At 40.8% G+C, this 27375-nt stretch overlaps 1 protein-coding gene across 4 annotated transcripts in view; it reads left to right on the top strand.

The window, feature by feature from the left end:
• The window catches only part of AKAP6 (A-kinase anchoring protein 6), a 464347-nt gene that overhangs the window by 226840 nt on the left and 210132 nt on the right, over nt 1-27375 (top strand). For all 4 annotated transcript variants that reach the window (XM_082737844.1, XM_082737845.1, XM_082737847.1 and 1 more), the window contains 3 exons: nt 3273-3395; nt 21931-22027; nt 23184-23347. In XM_082737844.1, coding sequence (XP_082593970.1) covers nt 3273-3395; nt 21931-22027; nt 23184-23347 — 384 coding nt within the window. The remainder of the gene's footprint in view (nt 1-3272; nt 3396-21930; nt 22028-23183; nt 23348-27375) is intronic.

The raw sequence follows: 27375 nt of genomic DNA, 5'->3' as shown, positions 1-27375 counted from the left end.
TGTATGTCACCCTATTTTCCTTCATTCACACAATTTCAAAGGGCTCTCGCAGAGCTTCTAAAAATTAGCATCAGATATTAGTCATATTTTGCACCCAGATCTGAGTTCTCCTGCACATTGCCTGGTTCGGTATATTGAGTGGCACTTAGTTGGTCTTTCTAAGGAGAGCGTCTCCTAATAGGGGGATAGTACACAGGACATTCACTGTCCATGACACAGAACACTGACATGAGTGCCAGTACTCATGTCAAGGGGCTGGGAGAGGTGGAGAAACAGCAGGGGACAAAGTTATCAAGAATCGGATGGACTCCAGAATCATTTGCCTTTATGATTTCTGTCTATATTTTTGTGGCTACACATCTAAGCAGGAGGAGAGGTGGAAAGCTAAGAGCTCCCTAAGAGGGTGGAGTGTTTAGCTTTTTATTATAAAATTACAAAGACTTTCCAGGTTTCTATTATGATGCATGAAACTTTTTAGCACTGGAGAGAAAACAGTTGAGAAAAGGTACAACACATGAAAGTTGGTGAGGTAGGGATAGAATTCAGAGGAGACCCAGAGGGAAGCCTTGACAGGACCTCTGTTTCCTCTGTGTCAGACAGTCTTGGTTTTGCTCTCTGGCTAGGCTCTGCAGAGAGATCATCCAGAAAGGTTCACTTGGGTCCCATGGATTTGCCTAATCTGCATCTCATGGATTTCAGCTAACTCTGTAATCATGGCTCCGTTAGGAAAGCTGTCACACAGTGTATTTAATACTCTTTGGCTGAGACTAACCTTTTGTGTTGAGATACCCATGCAATCACATAGACACACATTGTTTTGTTTGCTTGTTTTTTTGGAGGAAGGGAAGATGATAAATAGAATATAACTGGTTATATTTCAAATAACATCTTATACTCTTGGTCCTCTTGGATTTAATCAGTTGTCTCCAAAATAATTTACTTTCTGACTTAATTTTCTCCACCAACCAGTTTACAGATAAAACCACTCAAGTCCAAATTTAATAGTAAATACTACTGAATAGTGTAAAATGCTATTTCATCTCACAATTATCAGCAATCTAGACTCTGATGTTCTGAGGTTCTTTACATGATATTTCTGTAAGTCCATCTGGCCAAGAAAGAGTATCTTAATTTTTCACTGCCTTTAATTATGAGAACATCAAGAATTAGGACTTCAGTTCTAACACACTCTACCCTTCTTTCTGCTCATAGATTTACTGTACACATCTGTAGGGATCTATGGTTAACCTCAAGTCAGATAAGAATTTCTTATGTATTCTGAGCCGTGGGCAGTCTTCCAGAAAGAGGGACTTGGGGAGTGATGTTTTAAACAGGTGGGAGGCTTAACTGAAAAAAAGTGAGGCTGAAGTAACATCTGTGTTAAAAGACTGCAGTATTTTAACAAAGCACCTCTCAGATTTACGGAAATGCAGAAAAGGAGAAAGAGCAGACAAACTGATACCCTAAATATTTGAGAAAGGGCAAAAGGAATTACTTGGCATGGATTCCTGGCATTTAGAACAAGATACAATGTGGGAAAATTAGAGAAAAGGGTGAGTTGGGTGGGTCATGAGACAAATGTATTTGGTAGGGGAATGTGTCATGTGGAATTCATGAAACCATCCCTGTTGGATATGTTTTTCACCTCACCTGGAAGAAACACTTCTGAGTGATGACCAAGGGAACCTCAGTGATGTCATTAGCATGGGGTTGGAGGCTAGGACTTGAGTCATGTTAAACCACCTCCAGACCAGCCAGCTGCAAATGCATAGACCTTAGCTTCTAATTAAGATGACTCTGGCATGGTATTTCTTATTGGCTTTACCAAAACAACCTGATTAGAGTAGGCTTTCAAAAAGATGGGTGCAATTATCTTCCGATCTTGGCACAATAGAGATAAAATAGGGAAAGTGTTGGGTAACATTTAGCAACATGAGAAAACAGAGGGTAGTCTACCAGGTGGGATGATTGGCCGAGCTCCAGGTGGGTCAGTGACATTCCAGAGCGTGCTGGGACAGTCTGATGGACTCTGTGGTCCTCCATGCCCACATTGCTGCTCTGTCTCCCTTTGACAGACAGGAATGTGTTTCTGAGAGTTATTTGTCTGCCTTTCTCTTTATCACCCTCCTCAGTCCCATTTTCTGTTTTGTTAAATAATCATTTTGAGGCCAATCAACTGTGGGGATTAAAGAGTTATGAATCTTAAACTATTATTTAGGAGAAAACTTAGTAACAGAAGCCTAGCTTCTGAGAAGCACGATAAAGAAAATGAATTTTCACCTAGTCTCAATTTGGTCTCAGGATATTCTCAGTTAAGCATTAAAAATATTAATCAAAATTAATCAAAAGGCAAATCTGAAGAACGGGTTAACTTTGATAGGGAAATAGCATCCCAAGCCGTTTCAGTGAATACAAGTGTAGAAGCCTGTCCTTGCTCCCTTCAACCTCCAGATGGTGCTGTTTACCTAGACACGGAAAGCAGGCGCCCAGCCCCGTTTCTTTCCTTTAGGTTCATAGCCCGGCTTTCATTTTCTTCAAAAATATTTTCCGTTTGTACAGATGTGTTCTTTTAAATGGTCAATAAATTTTTATAACCACTACTTGAAAAATTGCAAGATTATGTGATTTGTGCTTCCTAGCTAAGAATATTTCTTTATGTGAAGGACACACCCAGAGTCAGGTGTTTACGTTTTTGCTCATTGATCCCACCTCCTCTACCCTTCCTTGCTTTTTAGAACCCAGACTGAGCCGCAGACAGTTGGGCTGTCAGTAGAACTCATCCAAATCCCTTTAAACACGTATGTGATTTAGAAATAGATTTGTAGTTCAGTTAAGGCAACTCTACTCCATAGGCTTCTGAGTAAAGAACACCATCTTTATGGGAGTGCTTTTATCCCCCAAAGCCAGGGAGTGTTCCTCGCAGGGCTGACCTGATTTTTTGGTAAGGGGGCACTTGTCAGACACCAGAAATGTTTTGATGATCAGAGGGCACCTTTATAAAGACACCTGACAATCCAATCCAAATTCCTCAGAAAAAAATGTTCCTAGGGAAAAACTGAAAGGGAGTCATGCACAGTGTCTTTCCATTTTGATGAATTTCAAACCAGGAATAATGGAAACTCCATTCCACAGTGTGGAACTAGAATGGGAAGGCAGTGGTATCAATTTTATCCTCCGTGAGGTTTGGAATTTTTAAGACTGGCTTTAAAGTAATGATCAACTAACATGCTTTTCTTGTCCGCCCCCCCCCCCTTCTCTTTTCTGTCACAAAGGGGTTTGTAAACAAGCTGGATGAATTCATTCAGTGGTTAAATGAAGCCATGGAAACCACCGAGAATTGGACACCCCCTAAAGCAGAGACGGATGGCCTTAAGCTGTACCTGGAGACACATTTGGTAGGCAAGACTGTGTTGCTTTTGCTGTTAGTAATAGAAGGATTTTAATGCACTGCTTGTTTGTTTATGGGGAATATCAATTTTATTTATCAGAAGTCATTATATGCTAATGAAACCAAGTTTTAATGGGGTAAACTGCAGAAGCTGAAAATTTACAGGCATTTCAAGTAATATACTATGAAATTTAAATCCTCCATATTTCAAGCTATTTTTTTCAAAACTTTTTCCAGAAAGGTAAGTCATTTACTTAAAAATACCTTAGAAAATTTGCTCGACTCTTGTTCTCTAAAGCCATGATTGAAGGTTTTTCCTCTTCTGGAAAAAATAAATAAATGAAAGAGATAATTTTGATGACCATTCTAAGCTTTCTAGAATTCTTGTAAAATTAATGAACCTCTCATTATCAAGAGGGTCTACATTATCTGTTCTACACTGGGTTATTTTAATAAAATATTTAAAACGATGATCTCCATCATTTTTGCTGCTATGTGGTTTTTTCAGCATATAATTAATACAACTGTCATTACACTCGTCCCTGTGCACAGGGAAAACCATGGAGGGGAAGTAGGAAATACTTGGATGAATATGCTTCTGAATATGTTAGAAGCAAGAATTATAGACTGGGGGACATTTGATGAACCTCATGAGGTTTTTACTGAATGCTTCAAATGGCCGATATCAATTATGAAGGGGTGGAAACCAAGTAGTGGAGTGTGATAAAGCATGAAGAAAAAGCACGTTGTCCTAGGAAATGAAAATTCAGGCTTTAAGGATCTCATCTTTATTCCTTTCACCGATAGAATAAAATTGACAAAGGCAATGAACATGAATCCTTGGGTACCCAACTGTGGGGTGGATTTTCTGCCCCTCTTACACACTCAGAATTTGGATTGAGTAAACATTGTGTGGGAGTCCTATGTGTGTGCGAGTTCGCAGGGTTCCAGACGGTTCCCTATGCTGTTAAATGAGAGAATGAGAGAGCGGGAGATGGGGGCGGGGTGGATGTGGGGAGAAGAGGAGACGGAGAGTGAGGGTGTGTTAGTCTTTTGGTGTTTGTGGTTTGCAGTGTGTTTTATATCACTGCAAGTAAAACAGCCTCAAAATCCTATTGCTGCATGAAAATAGCTTCGTGAATGATAAAAGGTGACAAAACTATGTGTAAGAGGATGAGTGTATTGCTTCTCTTGTTAGAGACCTGGGTTGATGGTGTGTAAAAATGCCAGTGACCCTAGCCACCTCTCTTGTACATGGGTTTTTAAATATTGCCCTTGGTACTCAATTCCCTATTCAGTGGAGCCTTGATTTTTTTTTTTTTTTTTAAAGAGGGCATTTCATAATAGCAAGATAAAGATATTCAGTGCTTTATAATGTAAATTGTATTAATTAGAATGTCAACTTTTCACTGGCATTGTTCTGACAGAAATTCTAATCTGTGTTTAAACAGGAGTATATGAACTTTATTTCACATTAAGCGTGCTGTCTTAATTTCTCTTGATTTAATATTTTATGGGAAACACACATTCAGTTTTTGAGGTCCCAGAGGGCATGGGGACACCTAAAGAGTGCTTTAACTCTAGGCTGTTTGCTGAACGCCAGGCTAGGAGAGTATGAACCAGGGTCTCGCTTCTCTTTGGGAGTTGAGCCTCATGGCCTCCTTGTAAACGATTGTTCACTCGTCGTTCTCAAGTCTCTGTTACAGGGTTCCTTCCTTAGCATCCCTGTGTTGCCTCTACCTCATTCTAGCCCACACCCATTCACTAGAACTTTCTGTGAGAATGGAATATTCAAGGTTGCTCTGTCCAGCGTGGGAGCCACTCACCACACTCATCTGTTGAGCACTTGAAATGTGGCTAAAGCAACTGAAGAGATGAATTTTTAATTCTAATTAACTTACATTTAAATGTAAATTGCCACATGTAGCCTGTGACTACTATATTCTAGCCTTAATAAGTTGCCAAACTCTTTTTAGCTGCCCATGATTAAGTGCATGTGTGTGTACCTGCCTCATAAAGACAGCCTCATCCAAAATGAGGACCCCACCATCCCCTTTGCTGTGGATCTCTATGCTACATCCATAGCCAAGAGTCCTTCTTAAAACGTTGTTCCCTTAAAGAACAACCTTGTTGTTGCCTAATGATCAGCACTTTCTTGAAATGAGTTTTCTCTATTATTGTGTCTAATTATATCAGTTGGAAGAGAGATAACATAGGAATATCTTTATCTCTGCTTTGCAAAGAGTAAGGTACTCCACTCTCCAGACCAGCTCAGTGAATGTTAAGTTGTAATCACAACTCTGACTTCTGAAATTATGAAAATACTGGCTGCCAGTTAGTAGGGCATAGCGTGCGTGGATCGGCAATGATACTTCTGGACAATTCCTGTGTCCCTGCTGTGCGGCGTGCCGGGTCTGTTACTTTAGAAACAGCCTGTTGTGTAAACGTCTCTCAAACAAACTGAGTTACCCTGTGTCTCTGAGGGCAATATCTACATTGTCCTCCTGATCAATACTGTCATTTATATTTTTTATTGTATTTCCTTACTATGGTGCTGAGTTAATACTAAGTTGTTCTTCTCAAAAGAAGGCAGAAGAATGTCTGCCTTCCCATAAAGAAAGTATACAACTAAGCCCAGAGATTTATATCCTTGAATGCAACTTGCATAAGTCATTACTGCTCCTTACTGAGTGGGCGAGTGGTATGGACAAGATTATCCTGTATGTAGAGATAGCTATATGAGTTTCTTGAAACACCTCTGTAGATTCTGTAATTTAACACTGCATCAACAGATGTATGAAACCCAAAGCCCTACAGTGATTATTTTAAAGAAAAGCAAACATAAAAACAATAACAAAAGTTGTACATTTATATTTTGATACTTAATTCAATTATTTTCCATGATGGTAACCAAGGGTTTTTACCAACACAAATCAATTACAGCTTTACAATACCTTTATGAGAGATATGAAGGAGCTTTATTTTAACTGTAAGAAATACTGTGAAATTGCGATGATACATCAATGATTTTCCATGATAATTAATCATCAGCTTGCAACCCGGGTGCTCCTCTCAAAAATACAATTCCTGTCTTCCTAGAAAATGACATTCTCAGGAAAATGTCATTCTGGAAGGGTATTTTGTGAGTACCAAGCATCCCTCTTCTTTGAAAACCACTTTTAAAACAGTATTGTATGCGTATGTTCTCGGACAGATTCCCTTCTTCCTCACTTCTGTCTTTTTCTTAAACCAGCTTTATTGGGGTATAATTGGCATATGATAAGCTGTATGCATTTAAAATATGTACATCTACAAGTTTCGACAAATTGGCAAATGTGTACACCCATAAAACCGTCTTTGCAGTCAAGATAGTGAATGTAGCCATCCCCTCCAAAGGCTCCCTCATGACTCTTTTGTAATTCCTTCTTCCCTTCCCTCCTGGCCTTTCCCTGACCCTTAAGCAATCACTGATCTGCTTTCTGTTATTATGAAGACTGTTTTGTACTTTCTAGAATTTTACATGAATGGAGTCAAACACGATGTGTCCTCTGCTGTCTCTCTCTCTCTCTCATCTCCTCCTGCCCCCCTGGATTCTTTCACTTATTTCGATGTTGGGAGTTTCAACTGCTTATTCATTTGGATTGCTGAGTAATATTCCACTGTACGAATTTAGCACAGTTTGTTTATCCTTTTGTCTGTTGGCGGACATTTAGCTTGTTTCTCTCATCCCCTTTGTTAGTGGCTAAAGAAACACAAGTCCCCAAAAGCTACATTTGACCAGATGCATCATATATAGAAGCGCCATCAGTAGTTCTGGGCAGGCTATTTAGATGTTTTCCTTTAAGAGAATTCATAATATCTTCAGAGTGAGAGTGCTTATGAGTAATGCAGCGGAGGAGGACAGCAAGGTCTCCCTCTAGAGATTTCATTCCACGTCCATATTTGCTTTTGAAAAGATAACCCTGATCTCCCAAGTAGTTCTTATGCATGCCGAACTCACCAAATGGGTACCACGTCATATAAAATCACTTGCAGGAAAACAAATGGGCTGGGTTTCTTTGTTGTTGTTGTTGTTGTTGATTTGTTGTTGTTGTTGTTGTTTAATCTATAGTCGATTAGATATTTAGTAGGAGAAAGCAGTCTAGCTGACTCCAGACAGCTGTGCAAGAGTTAGGAAGAAGAACTAAGCACAAGGGCCTGGCTTAAACTTTGGAGCTAAATTTGCATAGGTAGTACCATGTCATACTGGGCAAATATTAACCAGCCACATAGAAATAGCATTGGAGGAACAATATTCTTAGTTCAGTTTGATGAATGAGAAAACATGGGGAGAAATGGTGGTGAGGAGTTCATATATATCAAGCCCCTGTGTGTGCCAGGCAGTTACATAGGTGCTAGGAATACATGATGAACGAGTTTGACTTCTTTCTTCCAGGGATTTGCAATCTGAGGGAGATGAACATAGATTAAATGTAGTCATCTATAGAGCCATAAATGATAAATATAATATAATTTTGAGCAGTAAACTTCTTGTAGGATAAGCAAAGTACTGTTAGGAGCACAGAGAGAAGTTTTTATTGGTTCTTCCTGAGAATAAAGAAGGCTCAAAGAAAACATTGGATATAGACCTTGCAGTTCATATATGATTTTCTGGTTGGAGAGGGGAGGAGAGGAGATGGGAGGAACTATCATGGGTAGGTAAGGGAGGTGAGGTGAGCCATCTGGTGTGGCTGAGACCAAGTTGGGGTCTTGCAGTTGGGGCTGATGATGAAGGAGATTGAATGTCTTTATAATGGGCTGAACGTTTCTCTGGGAGCAAAGGGACTCCATGAGGTTTGATTTTACTTTAAAACAGGAGACTGACATGAATCCACTGTAAATTCCATGGGGGTAGGGTCAGTTTGACATTGATTAACTGGATGAGGTCCATGGCTTAGAGAATGAATAACTATGTGCATAATGGAGAATGGGTTTGAGTATAACATTTTAAAGATATGCTGGTACAGACAATGTTATCTGGTTTTTTAGATGTTTTTTTTTTTTTTTCTAAATTTTGGACTCATGAATATATGGATGTTACACAAAACTCTAAAGGTAAATAAAGGAAGGGAGCAAAAAGGTAGAAAGTCAAAAGTAAGCCTCCTACCTCTGTCCCCCAGTTACCGATTCTCTTTCTCGGAAGCAACCAGTGTTCCTTGGTTTTTTATATTCTTTCAGAGTTGTTCAAGGTATTTGAAAACAAATGCATATGTGTACTTCACTTTGTTCCCTTGACTTATGTTACCAATAATTCAAAATCAGCAAATGTAGAACTGACTTTATCCTTTAAAATGGCTGCACAGTGTTCCATTTATGAATATTCCATAATTCACTTAATTCTTTATTATGTTTATTTATTATTCTTTATTCATAATTCACTGGTTCTTTATTGATGAAAACAGATTGTTTGCAGTCTTTTTTAAAATTATGAACAGTGCCTCAGTGAATATCCTTGAATATTCATCATAGTGCATCATTTAAGTCTATCCTTAGAGTAAATACCTTATATGTGAAATTTCTGGGTCAGTTATGCACATTTACAATTTTCATGTGTTGCCAAATTGTCCTTGATAGTGATTGTACCATTTATACTCAGCAGGGCATGAGAATGCCTCCATTGGCCCATCCTTGCTATGAAGTAGGTTATCACACTGGTGATCTATGTCCCTTTGATAGTTACAAATAGCGTCTCATTGTAGTTTAGTTTGTATTTCTTGTATTTTTTTTCTTTTTTCTAAGATTTTATTTATTTATTTGATAGAGAGAGATCACAAGTAGGCAGAGAGAGAGGAGGAAGCAGGCTCCCTGCCGAGCAGAGAGCCCGATGCGGGACTCGATCCCAGGACCCTGAGATCATGACCCGAGCCGAAGGCAGAGGCTTTAACTCACTGAGCCACCCAGGCGCCCCTGTATTTCTTGTATTTTAAATGGAGTCGAGTACCTCTTCATATTTTTAGGAGTCATTTGTATTTCTTTTCTGAGAACTCTCTGCTCATATTCTTAGCCTATTTTTTCTGTTGGGTCTTTGGATTTTTGCTTCAAGATTTATGGGAGTTTTATATGTATTAAGGAAACAAGTCCCTAGTCTGTGATGTGAATAGAAAGTATGTTAAAAGGACACTATTTGGGGGGTTCTGCCCTAAAAGAACATGGATATCTCAACAGTTTGAGGAACCCAAGGCTCAACAGACATCAAGGCCAGGCTGATAAGCAGCCATCAGGTCTCTACATGTGTCAAAAGCATGTTCGGATTCCAGTCCTGGAAGGACCAGTGTGTTCCGGGAGCTTGCTTACCTTGGCATGGGTGGAGCAAGCCTAAGATGAGGGAGGCTGTTGTTGAATGCAAGGGTGAAATGATGCCTAGCCATGGGCAGACTGGAGAGGATGAGGGTCGGGGTTAGATCGAAGGTAGGTAAGAACAGAGGAGAGCGTGTAGATGAGCAAGAGGGGGATGGATCAGAGTTTTCCGTTTGATGTTCTCTCTCGAATGGTCACAACCTCATTGCCAATGTCTGTTTCATCTTCCCTATTTTCCCCAAGGCTACTAATGTCCTTGACAGTAGCACAGCAAGGCCTGCCACTCCATAGCTGATGGAAATCTGACCAAGACTTGAATGTATTGAAGAATGTGAAAATTGGGAGACAGCTTCTCTGGGTAGAGTAGAACTGAAGCTCTAGGGCCATCTAGGGGTGTGTGGAGCCAGGGAATGTGAACATTACAAGGAGTATTTACATGGGACAGAAGGGGCAGATGTTACAAAAGCTCAGTGACCTGGCTTGGGGGGCATGTGCTGAAGGTGAAGGAAACTTCATCTTTCATTCTTCACTGGAAAAAAAATTCAAACTGTATAAAAGAGCATAAAAATAAAAGTGAAAAGTCTTACCCTCCCTTGGATAACTTGCATAAACAGTTTGTTCTGTATCCTTTTGGACCTGTTGGTGTAAAAATGCATACATTTTAAGAATTTTTAAAATTCATATTATACATACTGTTCGATGACTTGCTTTTTGTATCTAAAGATATCTCAGACATCCTTCTGTCAGTACATGAAGATCTACTACCCATTTTACTCTTAGCAGCTCCTTAATATTTTATTGTGTGGATGAGCCACAATTTATGTAATCGTTCCCATGATGATGGCCATTTAAGCCGCGTCCTTATTTATGCTTTTGCAAATAATACAGCATTGAGCATTCAGGGTTCTTTTTTGTTGTTCTTTTGTTTTTGTTTTGTTTTGTTTTGTTTTGTTTTAACATGAGTTGAAATTCTCTTCCTTGTCCCATTAGTGGCTGTTGTTTGCAGCAGCTCAGAGACCCCATGTAATGAAAGTCTGTTGTAGTCTAGGGACGGCTTTTGCTACAGGTCTGAAAAAGCGTATAGAGTCCATGTTTATGTGCCTACAGAGGTTGAGTATGTGTGTCTGGGGTAGCTTTTAAAGCCCACCTTCGCGGTTCTTTTTAGGATCAGTGTCTGCAATTTGGGGGGGCTACCACAAGGTGGCAGAGAAGTGCCCAAATCCTGCAGACGGTGCTTATAATCTTGGTACCCTTTCTTATAACCCTTGGTAACCCGGGAGGGTTTGAAAATTTGTCCTTACTGTGTCATTACCCTAAGTACTTATAAAGACAGACTGGATTAAACTGGTAATGTTCTTGGCTAACAAAATCTCCATACAGGGGCGCCTAGGTGACGCAGTGGGTTAAAGCCTCTGCCTTCGGCTCAGGTCATGATCCCAGGGTCCTGGGATCGAGCCCAACATCGGGCTCTCTGCTCAGCAGGGAGCCTGCTTTCTCCTCTCTCTCTCTGCCTGCCTCTCTGCCTACTTGTGATCTCTGTCAAATAAATAAAATCTTTTTTAAAAAAAAAGAAGAAAAGAAACAAAATCTCCATACAGATACTTTCATGCATTTATTGTCTACATTTAGAACTTTGTATTATATCGCATTTTTATTAAATAGCTCTCATTTGTTTCATTAACAGCAACAACAACAATATACGTCTCACAGTTTTTAGCCATACAGGAAAATTTCCCAAAAAACGCTGGTTTTCTTTTGCTTTGCTTTCCTATCTCTACCTCTGCTCCATTTTTCATTGCTTCAAGTTAACAGATGATGGGCACTTCCTGGTGCCCACCTTTCCCTGGCTACCTTTCTCTGCTGAGATGATGGGCAACACTGGCCCAAGAAGCCTGAGCTTCACAAGACCAGCAGCTGCCACCGTACAGCAGTGACTGTATTGCTCAGCTAATGGGCGACCGTCGGTTAGACTTCAAAAACCTGAGCTGCATGAGTTTGGCCGCCAATTCCCTTCGCCTTGCCTAGCAGAGCTGGTGGCCTCATAGGACATTTGAAGTTCTATTTGCTTGTTCCTCTTGCTTCCCATCAGCTTAAGGTGAAGAGCTGAGAGTTTAGTAGGGAAGCAGCATTACTTCTCTTTGGGGTATTTAAAATACTCAGCTCCCAGCCTTGAGTTACTTCCTTTGGTGGCTTGGGAATGGAAAGATCTGCCAGGCATTCCTAACCATGGAGGCATTTTGATGTTGATGTGTGGGGACAGGACGCTCATTTTGGCCATGTAAAAGTCCTGGACCGCGTTCCTTGGCTCATAGGTCTAATTCTGTCCATCTAGGAGACACAGAGTATTCCGTTTTCAGCTTAAAAGGAATCCTGAATTGTTCAAAGCCCTTGGGAATACACTTTAGCTTGTCTCAGTGTTAGGACTTGATCCCGTGTTACACAGCAGTTCTCACGTTTTGAAAACTGTTGGTGGCTAAACATTTTACCAATTATTTTGTTTATTGCTCTTTTTAGGACAGAATGGTTATTTTAAATTAGGATGCCAGGGAAACACTGCATTTATTAAACTCTTCCTACTTAGGGTAGTAATAGGCTAAGTGCTGAAGAGAAGGTTTGCAGACTGGCTTTGTACCATGAGGCTTCCAGCCCAGGCTGCATGTCCATATAGGAGCCTATTTGGACAGAAGCCAGTGCGTGACCTAGCTCACCTGAGCCAGGGTGCCGTCCCCTTCCGCTGCTCTTCCAGTGTACACCCATGTACAGATCCTCCTTATGTACTGGGTCACATAGGATTTTGGAATCTTGAAGCAGTGCACTCAATATAAGTAATATTAAGGTGAGAGTTTCAGGCTTGAAACAGATCTGACACAGAAAAGAACTGTTACAGTTGCTGAAGATGGTTGTGAAGAGCAAACAAACACATTGTAGGTGAGGATATTTTGTTCATTTGGAAGGAATCGTGAGCATTTTCCTTGGAGACCTGAGAAGTATATGTGGTATGCGAAGCTCAGGTGTCCTTAGAGAGGTTGGGTTTCTCCCCAGCCACCCAGACTGTCACTTGCTTGAGGGGATAGCTTGTGTGTCTTTTTGCTGTCTCCTCTGACACCCAGCCTTGCATGTGCATAATAGGTACTAAAAATATCTGCTAGATGAATGAATGAACATTTGTAAGAGCAGTGTTACAACCATTACAAGCAGCAAATTGTAACTAGTATTGTAAATCAGCAAACAATAACTGCAAATGTCTGTGAGTTCAATTATTTCCTCTACTATTTCCAAACCAAAATGGACTCTGGTCACAGAGCTTTCTGGGTTGTCTGGTATATTTGTGACAAGAGAAATGCCTATAGAAGGAAAAAATTGGAATGTTCTCTCCTGTTTTCAGGATGTAATTCATTCCCTTTGGTAGAAAACCCAAGGAGAATAAAAATGTTAACTCAGATATTAGAAAGCTTTAAAAAAAATTCCACAGGTTAATGTTGCTCTTTCAAAATACGTAGACGATATGACTAGACAGGATGTTAATGATTTGACATTACAAGATTTATTAAATTTATTTTTAAGGCAGTTTGGTTCCCCCTCTCAAATGCATGAAGCATGTGGGAGTTGGAATAGATCTGCCCCAGGCTGCCAAACAAATTTTTAATGGAAGTGGAGTCCTTCAGGGATTGTCCTAAATCCACATAATATTCTTAAGTCTTGGTGTTTGCACTGGGGCCTGTATATTAGCAGATGTACATGTGAATAATACACTTCTATCCATCCATCACCTCAGTGACTCCACATCTGTAGGGGCTGCTGCACATCAATTATTCCACCGCGGGGGGCAGAGTGATATTTGGGCCAGCACTGACCTCTTTTTCAATCAGAGCCTCAGAGCAGTGTGTTCTGGAAGTCAAACAGTCCCTTTAGACAGAACCTCTATTTGTGAATCCATTTGGTCTAATGTGGCCATGCCGGGAAGTCAGTGTGATTACCTGTGCCCCGTGTGGAGGTGGCATCCAGAAAAGCAAATGAAAATGTGGTCACTAGGAGGCGCTGTCAGCATCTAGGGTCTCTCCCACCATCTGATTCTTGCATGAGGGATTAGCAAGTCGATCAGCAAGGAATGTCAACCTTAGTAAAATACACTTGCCTTTCCACACACAGCAAAATGCAACTGTTTATTTGAAAGAAATTGGGATTTGTTTGAAGAACTGACCTTCCCTTCAAATTCTGGGAGATGTTTTTATTATCTGAGGTTTCAGGAAGAAAGTCTCCTTAGGGGGAATAAGGACTTTTTGTCTTTATATCTTATTGCCTCCTCCTCCTTCTTCATCTCCTCCTCCTCCTCCTCTTCCTCTTTCTTCTTTTAAAGTAAACAAAGGTTTTATGATGCTTCTTTTTTTGATCATAAACTTGTAACTTCTTTTTCAAGAGTTTTGTAGTGCTTTCAAATTTTTTAAGCTTCTGATAATATACCTGGAGGTGTGTTGCGTATTGTCATAACTGATAAATCAGTGACAAATGTAGCCACTTCATGGCGTTGGGGAGCTATACAATTGTGGTGGCGGCTGACCATTTATTTAATTATGTGGTAAATACCATATGATGAGAGGGTAAAGTTAAATTGATGATTTGGGCTATCTCAGCCAGGGTACAGTTTACATGGCAATTACACTGGGATCATCTAAGTGTAATTGGCAAGTAATTTTGTAAGCGAAGGAACATGACAGCTCATTTACATGGTGTTCACTGAGTAAAATTTGGGGACATTTATCAACCACTTCCAAGCGAAGAGTGACTGCACCAACATCTCCCAAAGTGCCATGTGCAGTTTGAAAGCTCCATGAAGGTTTTTGGTATGAATCTTTATTTATTCTGTGTGCCCGGCACTGTTTGAGGCATTGTGGATTCAAAAATGAGTGAGAAGAAACTCCAGGAACTCATGGCTGGGAGGAACATACATCACCAGTTAGTTATCCAGCATGGTAGCAAGTAGCGGTTTGAGCTCTGCACATGTCCTGGGGACACTTAGGACAATGTGCAAACTGGGAGGATAGAAGAAAGTCGGGGAAAACTTGCTAGAGAGATCGACCCCTGAAATGAATCTTAAAAAATGAGCAGGCCGTAGCCAGGGGAAGAGGGTGGGGGCTGTCCATACCAGTTCTTACCAGAGGTGCCAGCAAGAGCAGAATCTCAGAGGTGTGAGATGGCTGGTGTAAGCTGGAAACTTGATGCATTTCAGGAGCATTTCAAGCAGATATGGGACCTGAGAAGCAGACTTGGTTGGGATTCGAGAGGGCTCTGTAGGTCATGCTCTGTAGGTCATAAGGCTGGACCTTATCCTACAATGAAGGAGCATCTTTTTTGGAGTTGTTTTGGAGGCAGGCCATTCTGTGTAATGAAATGGTTTTTCTTGAACTATTATGAGAGGCCGGACTGTGTTCTACTGGTGATCTCCTGAAGTAATCACAGCAATCTCCTGAAGTAGGCACTAACATTTCTCCCTTTTTACAGTTGAACAAACTGAGTAACCAGAGGTTCCACACAGTGACACAGTGGGTGGGTGATGGAGGAGTTGAGATTTGAACCCAGGCCAACCAGCTCCAGAGACCAGGCTGTCACCAGCATCCACATGCTGTCATGGCCTCCTTGACACAATTGACTGCAGTTAAGATGCACACCCTCCACCCCTCATTAGATGGTGAGCTCTGAGAGGTCAGGGGCTATTTACCTTTTTCATTGCCACATCCCATGTACTTAGGACAATGCCTGCCACTTCACAGGCAGGCCACAAATAAGGAGTAAATGTGGTTTTGAGGGGCCATGACCAAAGGCCGTTGAAGTCAACCTGGCAAGAGATGATGATGAGGGCCTGACTCAAAGGCAGTGTTAATCAATATGGAAGAGTTGAGGTTGGAGAAATTAATTGGCAGGGCTTGATGATTGATTGGACGTGTAGATTTTGTTGGCATATTCTCACAATGTTTCTGATTTCCAACTCCCACACTGCAGAGATGACTTGGCAAAAGAATCTGAAGCAGAGGAAGGCTCGTGCTGCTTTGCACAGAGCTCTTAAATTCCTGAGAAGAAATGTTGCGCACTCGGGATGAGAAGTTAGAAGAAACTTCCCTGGAGATAGTTAAAAATAGAATGAACACATCTGCCCAGGATGGTTGAGGGACGGAGCTGCCCTGGGGTAGATGAATGGTTAGATGGCCTTTGGGATTCTTCCCCCTTTGAAAATTTTCTAGTTTAGAATAAATAAAAAGCCTCCCAAGCCACCTATCCTGAACCGTCTGGCTGAAAGATAAAATCAGTGCGTCCAGGGACTGGAAAATATTGAGTCCAAATGCCTGGACTGTAGATAAGGAAACAGAAGCCCAGAAGGGTTAGATGCTTTGCCCAAGAGCACACACTTGAGGCAGAAGGAAGCCCCAAATCATTGGCCTCTCTGTCCAGGCAGCCTTGGCCCCATCTCAGATGGCAGCATCTATGTTTGGGCGCCCCCTGTGGGCAGACCTGTGCTGGGTGGTGACACTGGAGAAAGACCATGTGGTCTGTGCACCTGCAGAGTTCAGAGAGCCTCAACGGGAAGTGCTTGTGGTCGTCTGAAGTTACTGTAAAGTACCATTCCCCACAGACCATGTTTGGAAAAGAGAAAAAATGAATTTAAAAGTCGTAATGATTTTTTCTTTGGTCCCACTTATTTCCGGGTGCTGCTTCAGTGCTTTACAATCATTATCTCTAATTCTCGCAATAACCTAGAAGTCAGTATTATTTTCATCTTCTGTTGTAGAAAGCCGAAGCACAGAGAACCCCTTCCATGAGACCAGGCTACATTAACTCCAGGTCCTACCCTGCACAAATGATGTTAACATTTCATTGTGTTTCCCCGCAGACTTCTGTTTTCATGCACTGGGACTATTCATTTGTATAGCTCTACTGCCATCACAGACACCATTCTGAATCTTCATTTTTTTGAGCTTGTAATACATTCTGTGTATTTTTCATGTGATTTCACAATCCTAACTTGAATGGCTGTGTAATAACTTGTCCGGTTTTTAGGAGGTTCTTAAAGAACTGTTTTACTCATAAAAATCTTTCAATTCTTGACACATACAGCATTTACGAGGTATATTTTGTATTTTGAGGACCACATGATCATCCTCTGTTGTTGGCATTGGGGAGAGGAGAAGAGGAGCTTCCAGCTACAACCCAGGGGATCGGGGCTTTCTTCCTCACCAAGAGTCCCTGTGGGAACACAGGATGGTGTAGGCATGGCACAGAGGGGACCCCGGGTGGAGATGACCTAAGGCAGGTAGCAGGTGACTTTTTAAGCCTCTGCTTTTCTGATTGAACACACATTCTTCCTCCTGCCCTTGTTTAAAAAAAAAAAAAAAAAAAAAAAAAAAAAAGCAAGTTTTCATTTTCTTAGGGTAGTAAAAATCTTTTGTGTGAAGAAAAAGTGTCATCAAGTGCCTTATTCATCAGCATATATACCATCTCTTTAAAATGACAGTGGGAGTAAAAGTTCATCAGTTCAATATGTCTTTCACATTGGGAGACTCCTGACTAATAACCTCTGGTATTTATCATCAGAACAGCCAAGGAACTAAATTCTGGCACACGCTGCTCTCACACACTGAGAAAAACTTTAAAAAGGCAGAAGATTTTCTCCATTTTTTTTCTACTTTCATTCATTTAGAAGAAAAGCATACCTTTTTTTAATTAAAATTGTGAGCATGCAGAAACATCTGGCCTGTATTACCATAGCAGCCTCCTTAATGGCCTGCTTGTCTCCAGTCTGCCCTTTTAAAATCAACTCTGCACAACAACCAGAGAGAGCTTTCTAGAACAGAGAACTGCGCCCATCCGTTCCCAGTGTTCTGACATCTTCTTCCCTGACTCTTTCATGGCCCTTGGAGTTAATGACCACATATCACAGCTTCCGCCTCTCTTGCTAATACCCTGTCCCGGCCACACCTACCTGCCTTCGGCTTCCTACTTCCTGCTACAATAAATGCTGTCTCCAGGCCTGCATACAAATTAGTCCTTTCTCCACTAGCTCTCTGCAAGGCTCTGCAGAACCTGGCGCCCAGCTTGGGATCCCACAGCCCCTATCCAGCATCTGCCACACTTGTACAGAATACCGCCCACACTCTTGGTTTTACTTGGCCAGCGTGATACTTTAATTAAAAAAAAAAAAAATCTCATTGGGTAGGGCATATGTCTATTCATTTTGCTTAAGGTCCTTCCATTCTCTCTTAGACACCAAACCCTGATTCTACATTTATGCTATGCTGAGTCCTATGATACTACTGGCTTTTTTTTTTTTTTTTTTTTAAATCTCTTTCACCCAAAAAACTATATGCTTCATGGGCCCAGATTATATATTGTGTATTGTTATCTTTTGTATCTCTAAGCCTGGCAAAGACTTCCCAGTAAATATCTACTAATTCATGTGCTTAAAAAAACTGAAATTGGTCAGGAAAGACTCAATAACTTGTTTCCGGCCTCTTTGATTGTTCACCAACATCTCAATACTCATGGACATCAATGGACCTGGCAGACAGTAACAGTATTTCATTGCACGATTGAAAGTCTGTGTTCATGAGACAATGCTGCTAAGGCTGAGCCACTTTCGATCTTTAAGCCTCTGAATGTGAGTATGGTCTTTCCCACGATTTTCTGTGCCAGGTGATCCAAATCTTATGAGTCCTCATGAGCAATGATCATTCTTCACTCTTGGCAGAGTTTTGTCCACCAAGGTGTACATTTCCTTGATTTCATTTCATATCCACATGACTGCCATATAAAGTCTGATCATGGTCAAAGTAGAATCGGTATAAATTTCGATCCTGCCAAGGAGTAGTGCACCCAGATCTATCGAAGGTGGTGGAGCTAGAGGTTGCAGGTGTGGATGTACCCATTCCTCAGCCTCTGATGTATATCATCTCTTTGATAATCCAGTCCTTTGTCTCAGTCACTGTGTTTTCCATTTCCTTAGTTGTTCTCTTCTAGGTGTTCAGTTATATGCTGCTTTAAAGACACTAAAAAAAGGTCTGGAGTTTCCTAGAACCCAGATTACTCATATTTAAGGAGTGTCACATAATCATTGACACAAGAACGTGGTACCCACCTATGATAATGTTGCCATAAATTAAATCTTCAGAGAATGCCCTGCATTTTCAGGGAATGCTGTGGATGTTGCAGAGGGATATCCAGCATTGGTGAGGGAATGTGTTAGGAGTACTAGAATGGAAATGTGTTCAAGTATCAGGTTCAAGGAAAAAGAAAATGAAAGAGGAAGAGAAGCAAATCCTTCCATCTAAGCTTCCTTCCCTCAGGAAGAGGTGGGGACAGAATGGGGAGTGCTTATTACAGAATCCTTTAGTGGCCAGAAATTTCATTGACAATTTTGTTAATGTGCCTGCATGGCTGCCTCCTCGATGGCCCATTACAAATTCCTTAGTTGATATTATTAATGGTTAATGGGTGCACCTGAAAATCAAGCAATATTGTACCATTTGGGTAATAGATATATTAAATGGGTCTTCTCTACAGCATCAAGCTTATCAGCTTATCTTTTTCCTAATAATGAATACCTCATCTCTTCCACTTTCCTAATCAAATGCTTCCACATCATCTTGAGGCAGAACCAGACCCAGCTGCATCTATTCTATACTCTTGGCTTCAATTATGTCAAATTATCCAACCTACTCACAGGTCCTTAGGTTCTCTTTTGCTCTGAGACATAGGCCTGATGCACCTCTTCAGAAGCTCATGATTACTAACCATTCAGCACAAGTCTGTTGTAAGTAAACAGAGAATCAGAGAGAGCACTAGGCTAAATTTACAGTTATAAGGAAATCTCAAGAACAGGTTTCTTCCTAAATTGTGGCACTCTCACATTGATCTCAAGTGTTTTTCTTTTCCTTGTCCCTTCTCCCTGAAACATACATGAACCTTATTGCACATGGCCTTGTTTCAGAGTTGAGGATATCTACTGCAGTGGCAAAAAGTATATGCAGCCATATTTTGGCTAGAAAGTAATATTTAATTTTTCATGGAGCTCATAGTGTTTGTGCTGACCAGAAGCATTAGGCTTCCCTTACTTTGCCATACTTTATTTTATTCAACCGTATACCTATAGCTGAAAAAGGACAATACGAGAAAGAGTGAACAGCCTGTGAGGAAACTTACGTTGTTTTCTTTCTGTCATATTTGGCTAAAACTTCCCTGTTTTTTATGCCTTTAGTCAGATGAAATGGTTCACCATTTTGGAGTCAAACACTTTTTTTAGTCAAAGTTCTTATCTTTATACTTCATACTCTGATCTGTCTGTCCCCATCTCCTTCATATCCAGTTTCTTTTAACCTGCTTTTTCCTCTCAGCTTTAAAAAGAAGACCCCTTTTTGCCACTAAGAAAGAGAGAGCCCAGAGTCACTCCTGAACATCCGCAATGACTTGGGCTGCACTTTCTTCTCCTAGGGACATGTTTAGTTGCCCTTTGATGTCAGAGGCCATGTTTTAAACCCCTTAAGTCACTATCAGTCCAGTGTACAGAACAGGCATGATGCATGATTCCTAAATGAACGAATGAATGTACCTAACTTTACAGTTTTTGGTGGTTTAACCTCTTTCATCCAAATTACATTCTAACTGGGCCTGTATCATTATGAGCTTGTGTTATATATATATATATATATTTTTTTTAATTTTTAAATTTTTAAAATATTCTTTTAATTTTTTAAAAGATTTTATTTATTTGACAGACAGAGATCACAAGTAGACAGAGGCAGGCAGAGAGAGAGAGAGAGAGAGAGAGAGAGAGAGAAGAGGAGGTGGGCTCCCCGCTGAGCAGAAAGTCCGATGCAGGGCTCGATCTCAGAACCCTGGGATCATGACCTGAACCGAAGGCAGAGGCTTTAACCTACTGAGCCACCCAGGTGCCCCAAGCTTGTGTTAAATATTCTTAACACTAAGCTTAGGGTTCTGCATACAGCTATTGCTCAAGGAATCATCAGTGACAGTGAAATATATTGTATATTGTGGAGCTCTGTCATGGAGAAGCCAACATTTGGCATGTAGTATTTCAAATTCATGTCCTAATTAGTCAACTCAAGGAATTGATTTTCACTCTGAAGACTAGCCATTGACTCAACAGATTGGTTATTAGGATTCCTCTCCACTGGACCTGCTGTGGTTGGAATGCCTTCTAACATTCCAGAGTTGGGAACTCTTTGGAAAACCACCTATGTTTCTTGAAATACCTAACTGGAAGCCTTCCCCTTCAGAGAGTACTGTTGATCCAGTTTGACAGATATCCATGAATTCTGCAAATCTGTTGAACATCTTCCATCTGACCTGAGTTGGAGATGAATGTGAAACTTGAATTTCTTTAAAATTGCTTATAATTTGGTAGCAGAGTGCAGAAATAGAGCAGGATACAGGTGATAAATTCTGTAGTAGAAACACATTGTAAGAGCAGGGAGAAGGGAGTATGTAACTCCACGTAAAGCAACAGAAGGCTTCCTGAAAGCAATGGCCTTGAGTTGGGATTCAGCCATACCAGCACTTGTTGGGTTTTGGATGATGTTCGCTAGTGAAAAATGCCCCTGATGTGCCTGACATATTCATTTTTCAAGCAGAATCTCACTGTAAGAAATAAGCTTTTAAAAATCAAAAAGATTTGGGAAGCATTTGACTCCTCAGTACAGTACTCAGTGCCCCTGGATGTTCTCTGGTTTGTGTGATATCTGAGAAACAGCCAGTCCAACCCTTACTCTATTAGTGGATTTCGATATATGCACATAAGGCTAATATATTTTACGCTGCCAATTTTTTTATGGTTTCATAAATAGTGCTATCACTAACATTTTTAAAAAGTGAAGAAAAGAGCTCATATGTGCTGGTAGAAATTCAGTATATTTTATAGAACACTGCTACTCCTGATATAGCCTACGGGATGTGACTTTTCATAAAAACCTAATGAATTTCTAGATCTGTCAGCTGTTTCCAAACAGATGCACTCTGCTAATCTAACGGAAACATTTTGAGCCCAGATCCCAAATATCAATAGCTTTTAGTATTGCAAATTAGTTTGTCTATTGGGTAAATTGGGCTGTGTGGTTCTTGATAAAAAGTAGCAAGTAATTTTGTATGGATGTTTTATGTTTAACTGCCTTGCCAGGGTTTGATGCTCATATTTTTCATTGCAGAGTTTTAAGTTGAATGTAGACAGTCACTGTGCTCTCAAGGAAGCTGTGGAGGAGGAAGGATACCAACTTCTCGAGCTTATTGCATCTCACAAAGCAGGTAAATCCTCCTGAAATATTGCAAGCCTTTATGTCTCCAGACTATTAAGAATGAAGAAGCATTGCTGTAAATTACTGCATATATTCACTTCCTTATGTATTATTAATATTTACATTATCAGATTGACCTTCAAGATTTATAAATGTTTCATATACTGCATACAATGCTGTGATACTTATACGATGAAATACTGCCTCCAAATGGTCTGTTCATTTTATTTTGGGCTTGCTGTTCGCCCGAGTTTCAATTGAAATCACATTCCTGAAAACTTCACATTGACATGCTTTTTGATGTAGGTGCCCTGGAAATAACATTAAGATAATGAATGAGAATTGTGCAAATAGTTATAATGCATATGCATTAGGGTACTTATAGATATCATTACCGATATAAGGCAGGCGGATGAGATACATCCGATTATTTCCCTGCCAGTTCGCACATGTGAACATTTTGCACGTTTTTTTTTTTTTTTTTTTTTTTTTTGCTGGTCATTGCATTAGCAGAGTTTTGGCCTTAAACCAACTCTTGCCCAGTATTAATGTATTTATGAGGAACAGATTATAAATAAAAAATAGTTTTGTCATTTGGTTATACTTACCCTGGTAGTAAAAGACCATAAGACAGGGTGAATTATAATCTGGCTCTTTCTTTGAGTTTACCACAGCTGAATAAGGAAAGAGCAGCATTAATCGGACATGCTAAGGGAAAGGACTGCTGTCTTAATTCTGGCCCATTTACCGTATTCCTCATCGAGTTCTCTTCGCCTCTTTGCATCTTTCTGATCACTATGAAGTCTCCACACGGATACACACAGGGCCTTCTCTTTGGAAAGTGAAGCTTTGGTGTCAGTCATTTTTATACTTGGTCATTTTTGTCCAACATGCATTTTTTTAAGTCAATGCACAGAAGCTAAGTCGATTCCCACCCAAGCATCTCTGTGGTGATCCCGTTTTTGTGTCCTTATGCCTTCTGTGAAGGCAAAACCCCCCAGCCCCTCTCCTGGGGGACAAATGCTTATATGTCAGGTGTTGATAATGGTTGTTTAAAATTAGGCTTACTGTTTGAAATAGTCATCTAATTTACTGGCTAAGAGTCAATCCTGGGTAAAAAATGCAGTCGAGCCTGTAACTTGTGCTTTCCCCTCCTTTTGGAGAAGGGCTGAAGGACATGCTGCGGATGATTGCAAGCCAGTGGAAGGAGCTGCAGAGGCAAATCAAACGACAACACAGCTGGATTCTCAGGGCTCTGGATACCATCAAAGCTGAGATTCTGGCTACTGATGTGTCTGTGGAGGGCGAGGAAGGGACTGGAAGCCCCAAGGTAAGTGGCTTGAAGTTTGCCTGATTTCCTCTCATTTCTGCCTTCTTTTGAACTAGGCACCACTGAAGTTTTCTCTCCACCCTGAAGGCTTTTTGTTTCTACTGGGTAAACTTTGTCTATCTATTTCTATATCCATCCATCTATCTATCTGTCTCTATATCTACTTGGATATGTAGATACACAGAGACAAAAGATAAACAAAATGAAATGGCTTAGTTTAAAACAATAAAAAAAAAAAAAAAGCCTACAACTTTCAAGTTTTCCAGGAAGAGGTCTTTTTGTCAAAAGTGGCAGAGTAGGAGGGGTTCAATACTTTGGGGGTAGGAGAAAGGGGGACATAAAACATTTAGTAAACAAAACATAAAGCATCTTTAACATGAATAATCAGAATGGTTTTAAATTGTTTTGTTGCAACTATAAATCACTATAATCAGTGCAATCACTCAGCTCTGACATCCATTAGCCGCTTGGTTACAGCAAATTAACAAAGAAGAGAGAAAGTGATTCATTATCTCATTCCTGTTAATGACTATCAGATGCATTGCCTAATTAGGGGATGGTCATTGTAGTGGGAAGAAGGTCATATGCTTTGCTACAAATCTTTTTGCTCTGAGTGTAAGTTCTCCATAATGGTGCATGCACCGAATACAACAAGTACTTTAAAAACCAGTATTGACATGTTTTGGTTATTTATTTTAGATTTATAAAATAACCCATAAAGCATATGCAATTAAACTTTAAACAAGGCACCTTTTAATATAATGCACTGCTGTTCCAAAGGTATCTTTGGACTCAGGATGTGGAAAATAATTTTATTAATTTGATATTTTCATGTAATCTCTCTTTTGTATTTATCCTTTTTGCGAAAGTACATGCAGAAAACCAGTCTCATAATAGACTCAGCATTGAAACATATTGCAACGTGGGGGGAAACAGATTTAAGTGTTCAGGGTTTCTATTCCTGGCATGGACAAGGTAATTAAATCATCATCAAGTCACATTTATGCAGCATCCATGTGGATTGGCATTACGCTAAACGTATACAGAGCAAGTTAAACAAACCCTTTACCTTCTTAGACTCACATTCTTCAGGAGAAACCCCACCCATCCTGCAGTGGTGAGACCACGCAGCCAGGGAAAAGCTCGGAAGATTTATAGCTTTGGAACCTCGAACAACAACCTTTAACTTATTTGTTGGAAACAGAGAATGGAACGATGAGCTCAGTTCCACTTAAAGAAGGCTCCTCGGAGGAGGTCACATTTCGGGAAATACTCGGAGGAAGGAAGAGCAGGGTCTTGGCACATGAGCACACGTTCTAGAAAGTGACGTGACGAAAGGATCAAAGCTGGAACTAATAATATGGAAGGGAGAATGTATTCAGCAGATTTCTCAGGGCAGAAGTAGAGCCCTCTCTAGGAGCAGGCTGCAGGGAGACATTGGTGGGGCTAAGAATGCTTTGGCTGGGGTTGCAGGGCAGTGATGATGAGAAAAGATGCAACTCGAAAGTCTTTTGTGTTCTATTTATTTATCAAAGCATACTGATTGCTTCCTTTTAAAAAGCTATCGTGTATTCGATGCATTCTACATGCCAGTTGTGATTCTCAGCACTTCTGTGGTTTCTTTCATTTAATTCTCACAACAAACCTCTCTGGTAGTCCCATGTTATCCTCAGTGGAGAAAAAGGAGGCACAGAGAAGTTAAGTAACTTGCCAAAGGTCACACAGGTCTCAAGTAGCAGAACTCAAATTTGAATTTAGCCCTTTGGCCCCAGAGCCTGTGTGGATCGCCACCTAGAGGACTGCCTCTCACTGGCCCTGCTCAGGGCCAGATATGCTGGTGATGAAGGATTAAGTCTCAGGACCTGCCTCATGGAGCTTTATAAATGGTGATGTGCTGTGAAAGAAAAGGGAGCAGCTAGAGCTTGTGCTGGGAGAAGTGATTTAGATCAGGATGTCAAGGAGGGCTTCTCTGAGGAGGCATTCCGTGAGCAGACCAGTGCAGTTGAAGAGATAGAGAGAGAAAGAGGAGCTGAAGGAAGCTGGGTGGCCTATGGTCACAAAGGGAGGGTTTTGTAGTGAGGAGGGAAATGACATCATTGGTTGGCTGCATAAAAAGCTGTTCCTGGCCATGGTGGGTGGAGTCAGGTTAAAGGCTGAGGAGGTGCCAAAGAGGAACTGCAGAGAGGGGCCAGTCACCTAAATTCATAAAAGACGGGGGGTAAAAATGAGTAGCTGTCTTCACCAGAACCAATTTGAGTTTGATACTTTGAAATCAGCTCATTTTGGGGGGGTGTATATTGAGAAGGGAGTAAAGAAGTAACCGGATGAAGAGAAAGTATTCTCCAAGGAGAGTCAGTGTTCGCATTTCTCAAAGAGAGGAGCACCTGCTTTAGCCCAGCTTTGAGAGGTCAGAACCTCCTTGCTGGGGCCCCAGAATCTGCATTCCACAAGCTCTCAGAGAAGCACTGTTGTATAGGCTCTAAGAGGCCCTTTTCCTATGGGGGCTACAGGATTCTCAACAACTGGGATCCCCACAGAGCGTGAAAGAAAGTCTTATAACAGCAAACAATTGATACCGACCAAATGTTTAAAAAAGGACAGGCTAATTAAATCATGCTTCATCTTATCCTAACGAAAGGTTATACAGCCATTTAAAATAGTATTTTAGAAGAGAATTTTAAAACATTGGTAAAGTCCTCTAATATGCAATTAGATATTTTTAGATACCTCTGAGTTTTCCAAATCTCTACCATGAGTAAAAATTTTAATCAGAAAAATACAGAATATATATAAAATACAAGAATTAAGAAGTGATTTTAGGGGGCGCCTGGGTGGCTCAGTGGGTTAAGCCGCTGCCTTCAGCTCAGATCATGATCTCAGGGTCCTGGGATCGAGCCCCGCATCGGGCTCTCTGCTCAGCAGGGAGCCTGCTTCCTCCTCTCTCTCTGCCTGCTTGTCATCTCTCTCTGTCAAATAAATAAAATCTTTAAAAAAAAAAAAAAGAAGTGATTTTAATGGTAAAATGGGTGACAATCACCTGTGGGGACTTGAGATATAAATTTAAATTAGGTCAGGAAGAAGGTTCTTAATGATTTGGGTGCCTCACTTCTAAAGAAACAATGACAAAAACCTCTCTGTTTGAATCTTGCCAAAGTCCCAGTGTCTTCCTGCTCAGGGTCCCATCAGTTTACAGAGACTAACCTAAGTATTCTTCGTGAATACTATCTCTGTGTCAGGCATTCTGTGTCACATGTGTGCAGAGTTGTACCCCTACAAACAGCTCCTGGAGAGGTTTCTATAGGTTTTGGCAGCCATGGAAGCTGTGGGAGGTACGGAGAGTTTGACTCTGACCTGGCAGAGCCAGCAAAACCCTAGGCCTTCCACCTCTCAACTAGCTTTCTCTCCCCAGTCTGGGCTGAATTTTCTCTGGACAGATGAACTCCTCCATAGTCAAGGGTGAAGGTAAAATCCATTTAAGGCAAGGGTAATATATTTCTAATTTAAGCCTAGGAAACTATGGAGAAATCAGTATGATTATTCTTTCTATCTGTTTAATATCCATGACCTGCCTGCTTTCGTCTGTGGGGCGAACAGAGAATATCAGGGGAGGGAGTATCAGAGGGTATCAGACCCCGGCTGACGTCAGACTGCTCGAGTTCCACTCGGGGCACTCACGAGCTGGGTGTCCTTAGGAGAACAATGTCACTTTTCTGTGTCTCAGCTTCCTTATTTGTAAAATGGAGGCGCTGATAATATCCCTCTCAGATGGGCTGCGGTACAGATTAAAGAGCTGATGTAGCTATAGTGCTCACAACAGTGCCCGGCACATGGGAAATCCTAGAGAAGGGTAAATGGACAAGTTTTCATTTCTGGTGGTGGAGACAGTAAACCAATAATTAGAATAGAATCTGATAGATACTCTACATGAGAGAGGTACGCAGCACTCCGAGTACACAGGGAAGGAAATAATGAACCCTGTTTAGGGGTCTCAAAAGAAAGATTTACAGGGGAGTTGATGTTTTAAATGA

This window comes from Mustela nivalis, assembly GCF_964662115.1.
Source record: "Mustela nivalis genome assembly, chromosome: 6".
Taxonomy (NCBI): domain Eukaryota; kingdom Metazoa; phylum Chordata; class Mammalia; order Carnivora; family Mustelidae; genus Mustela; species Mustela nivalis.
The sequence above is the reverse complement of the archived record's forward strand: the minus strand, read 5'-3'. Positions and strand labels throughout refer to the sequence as shown.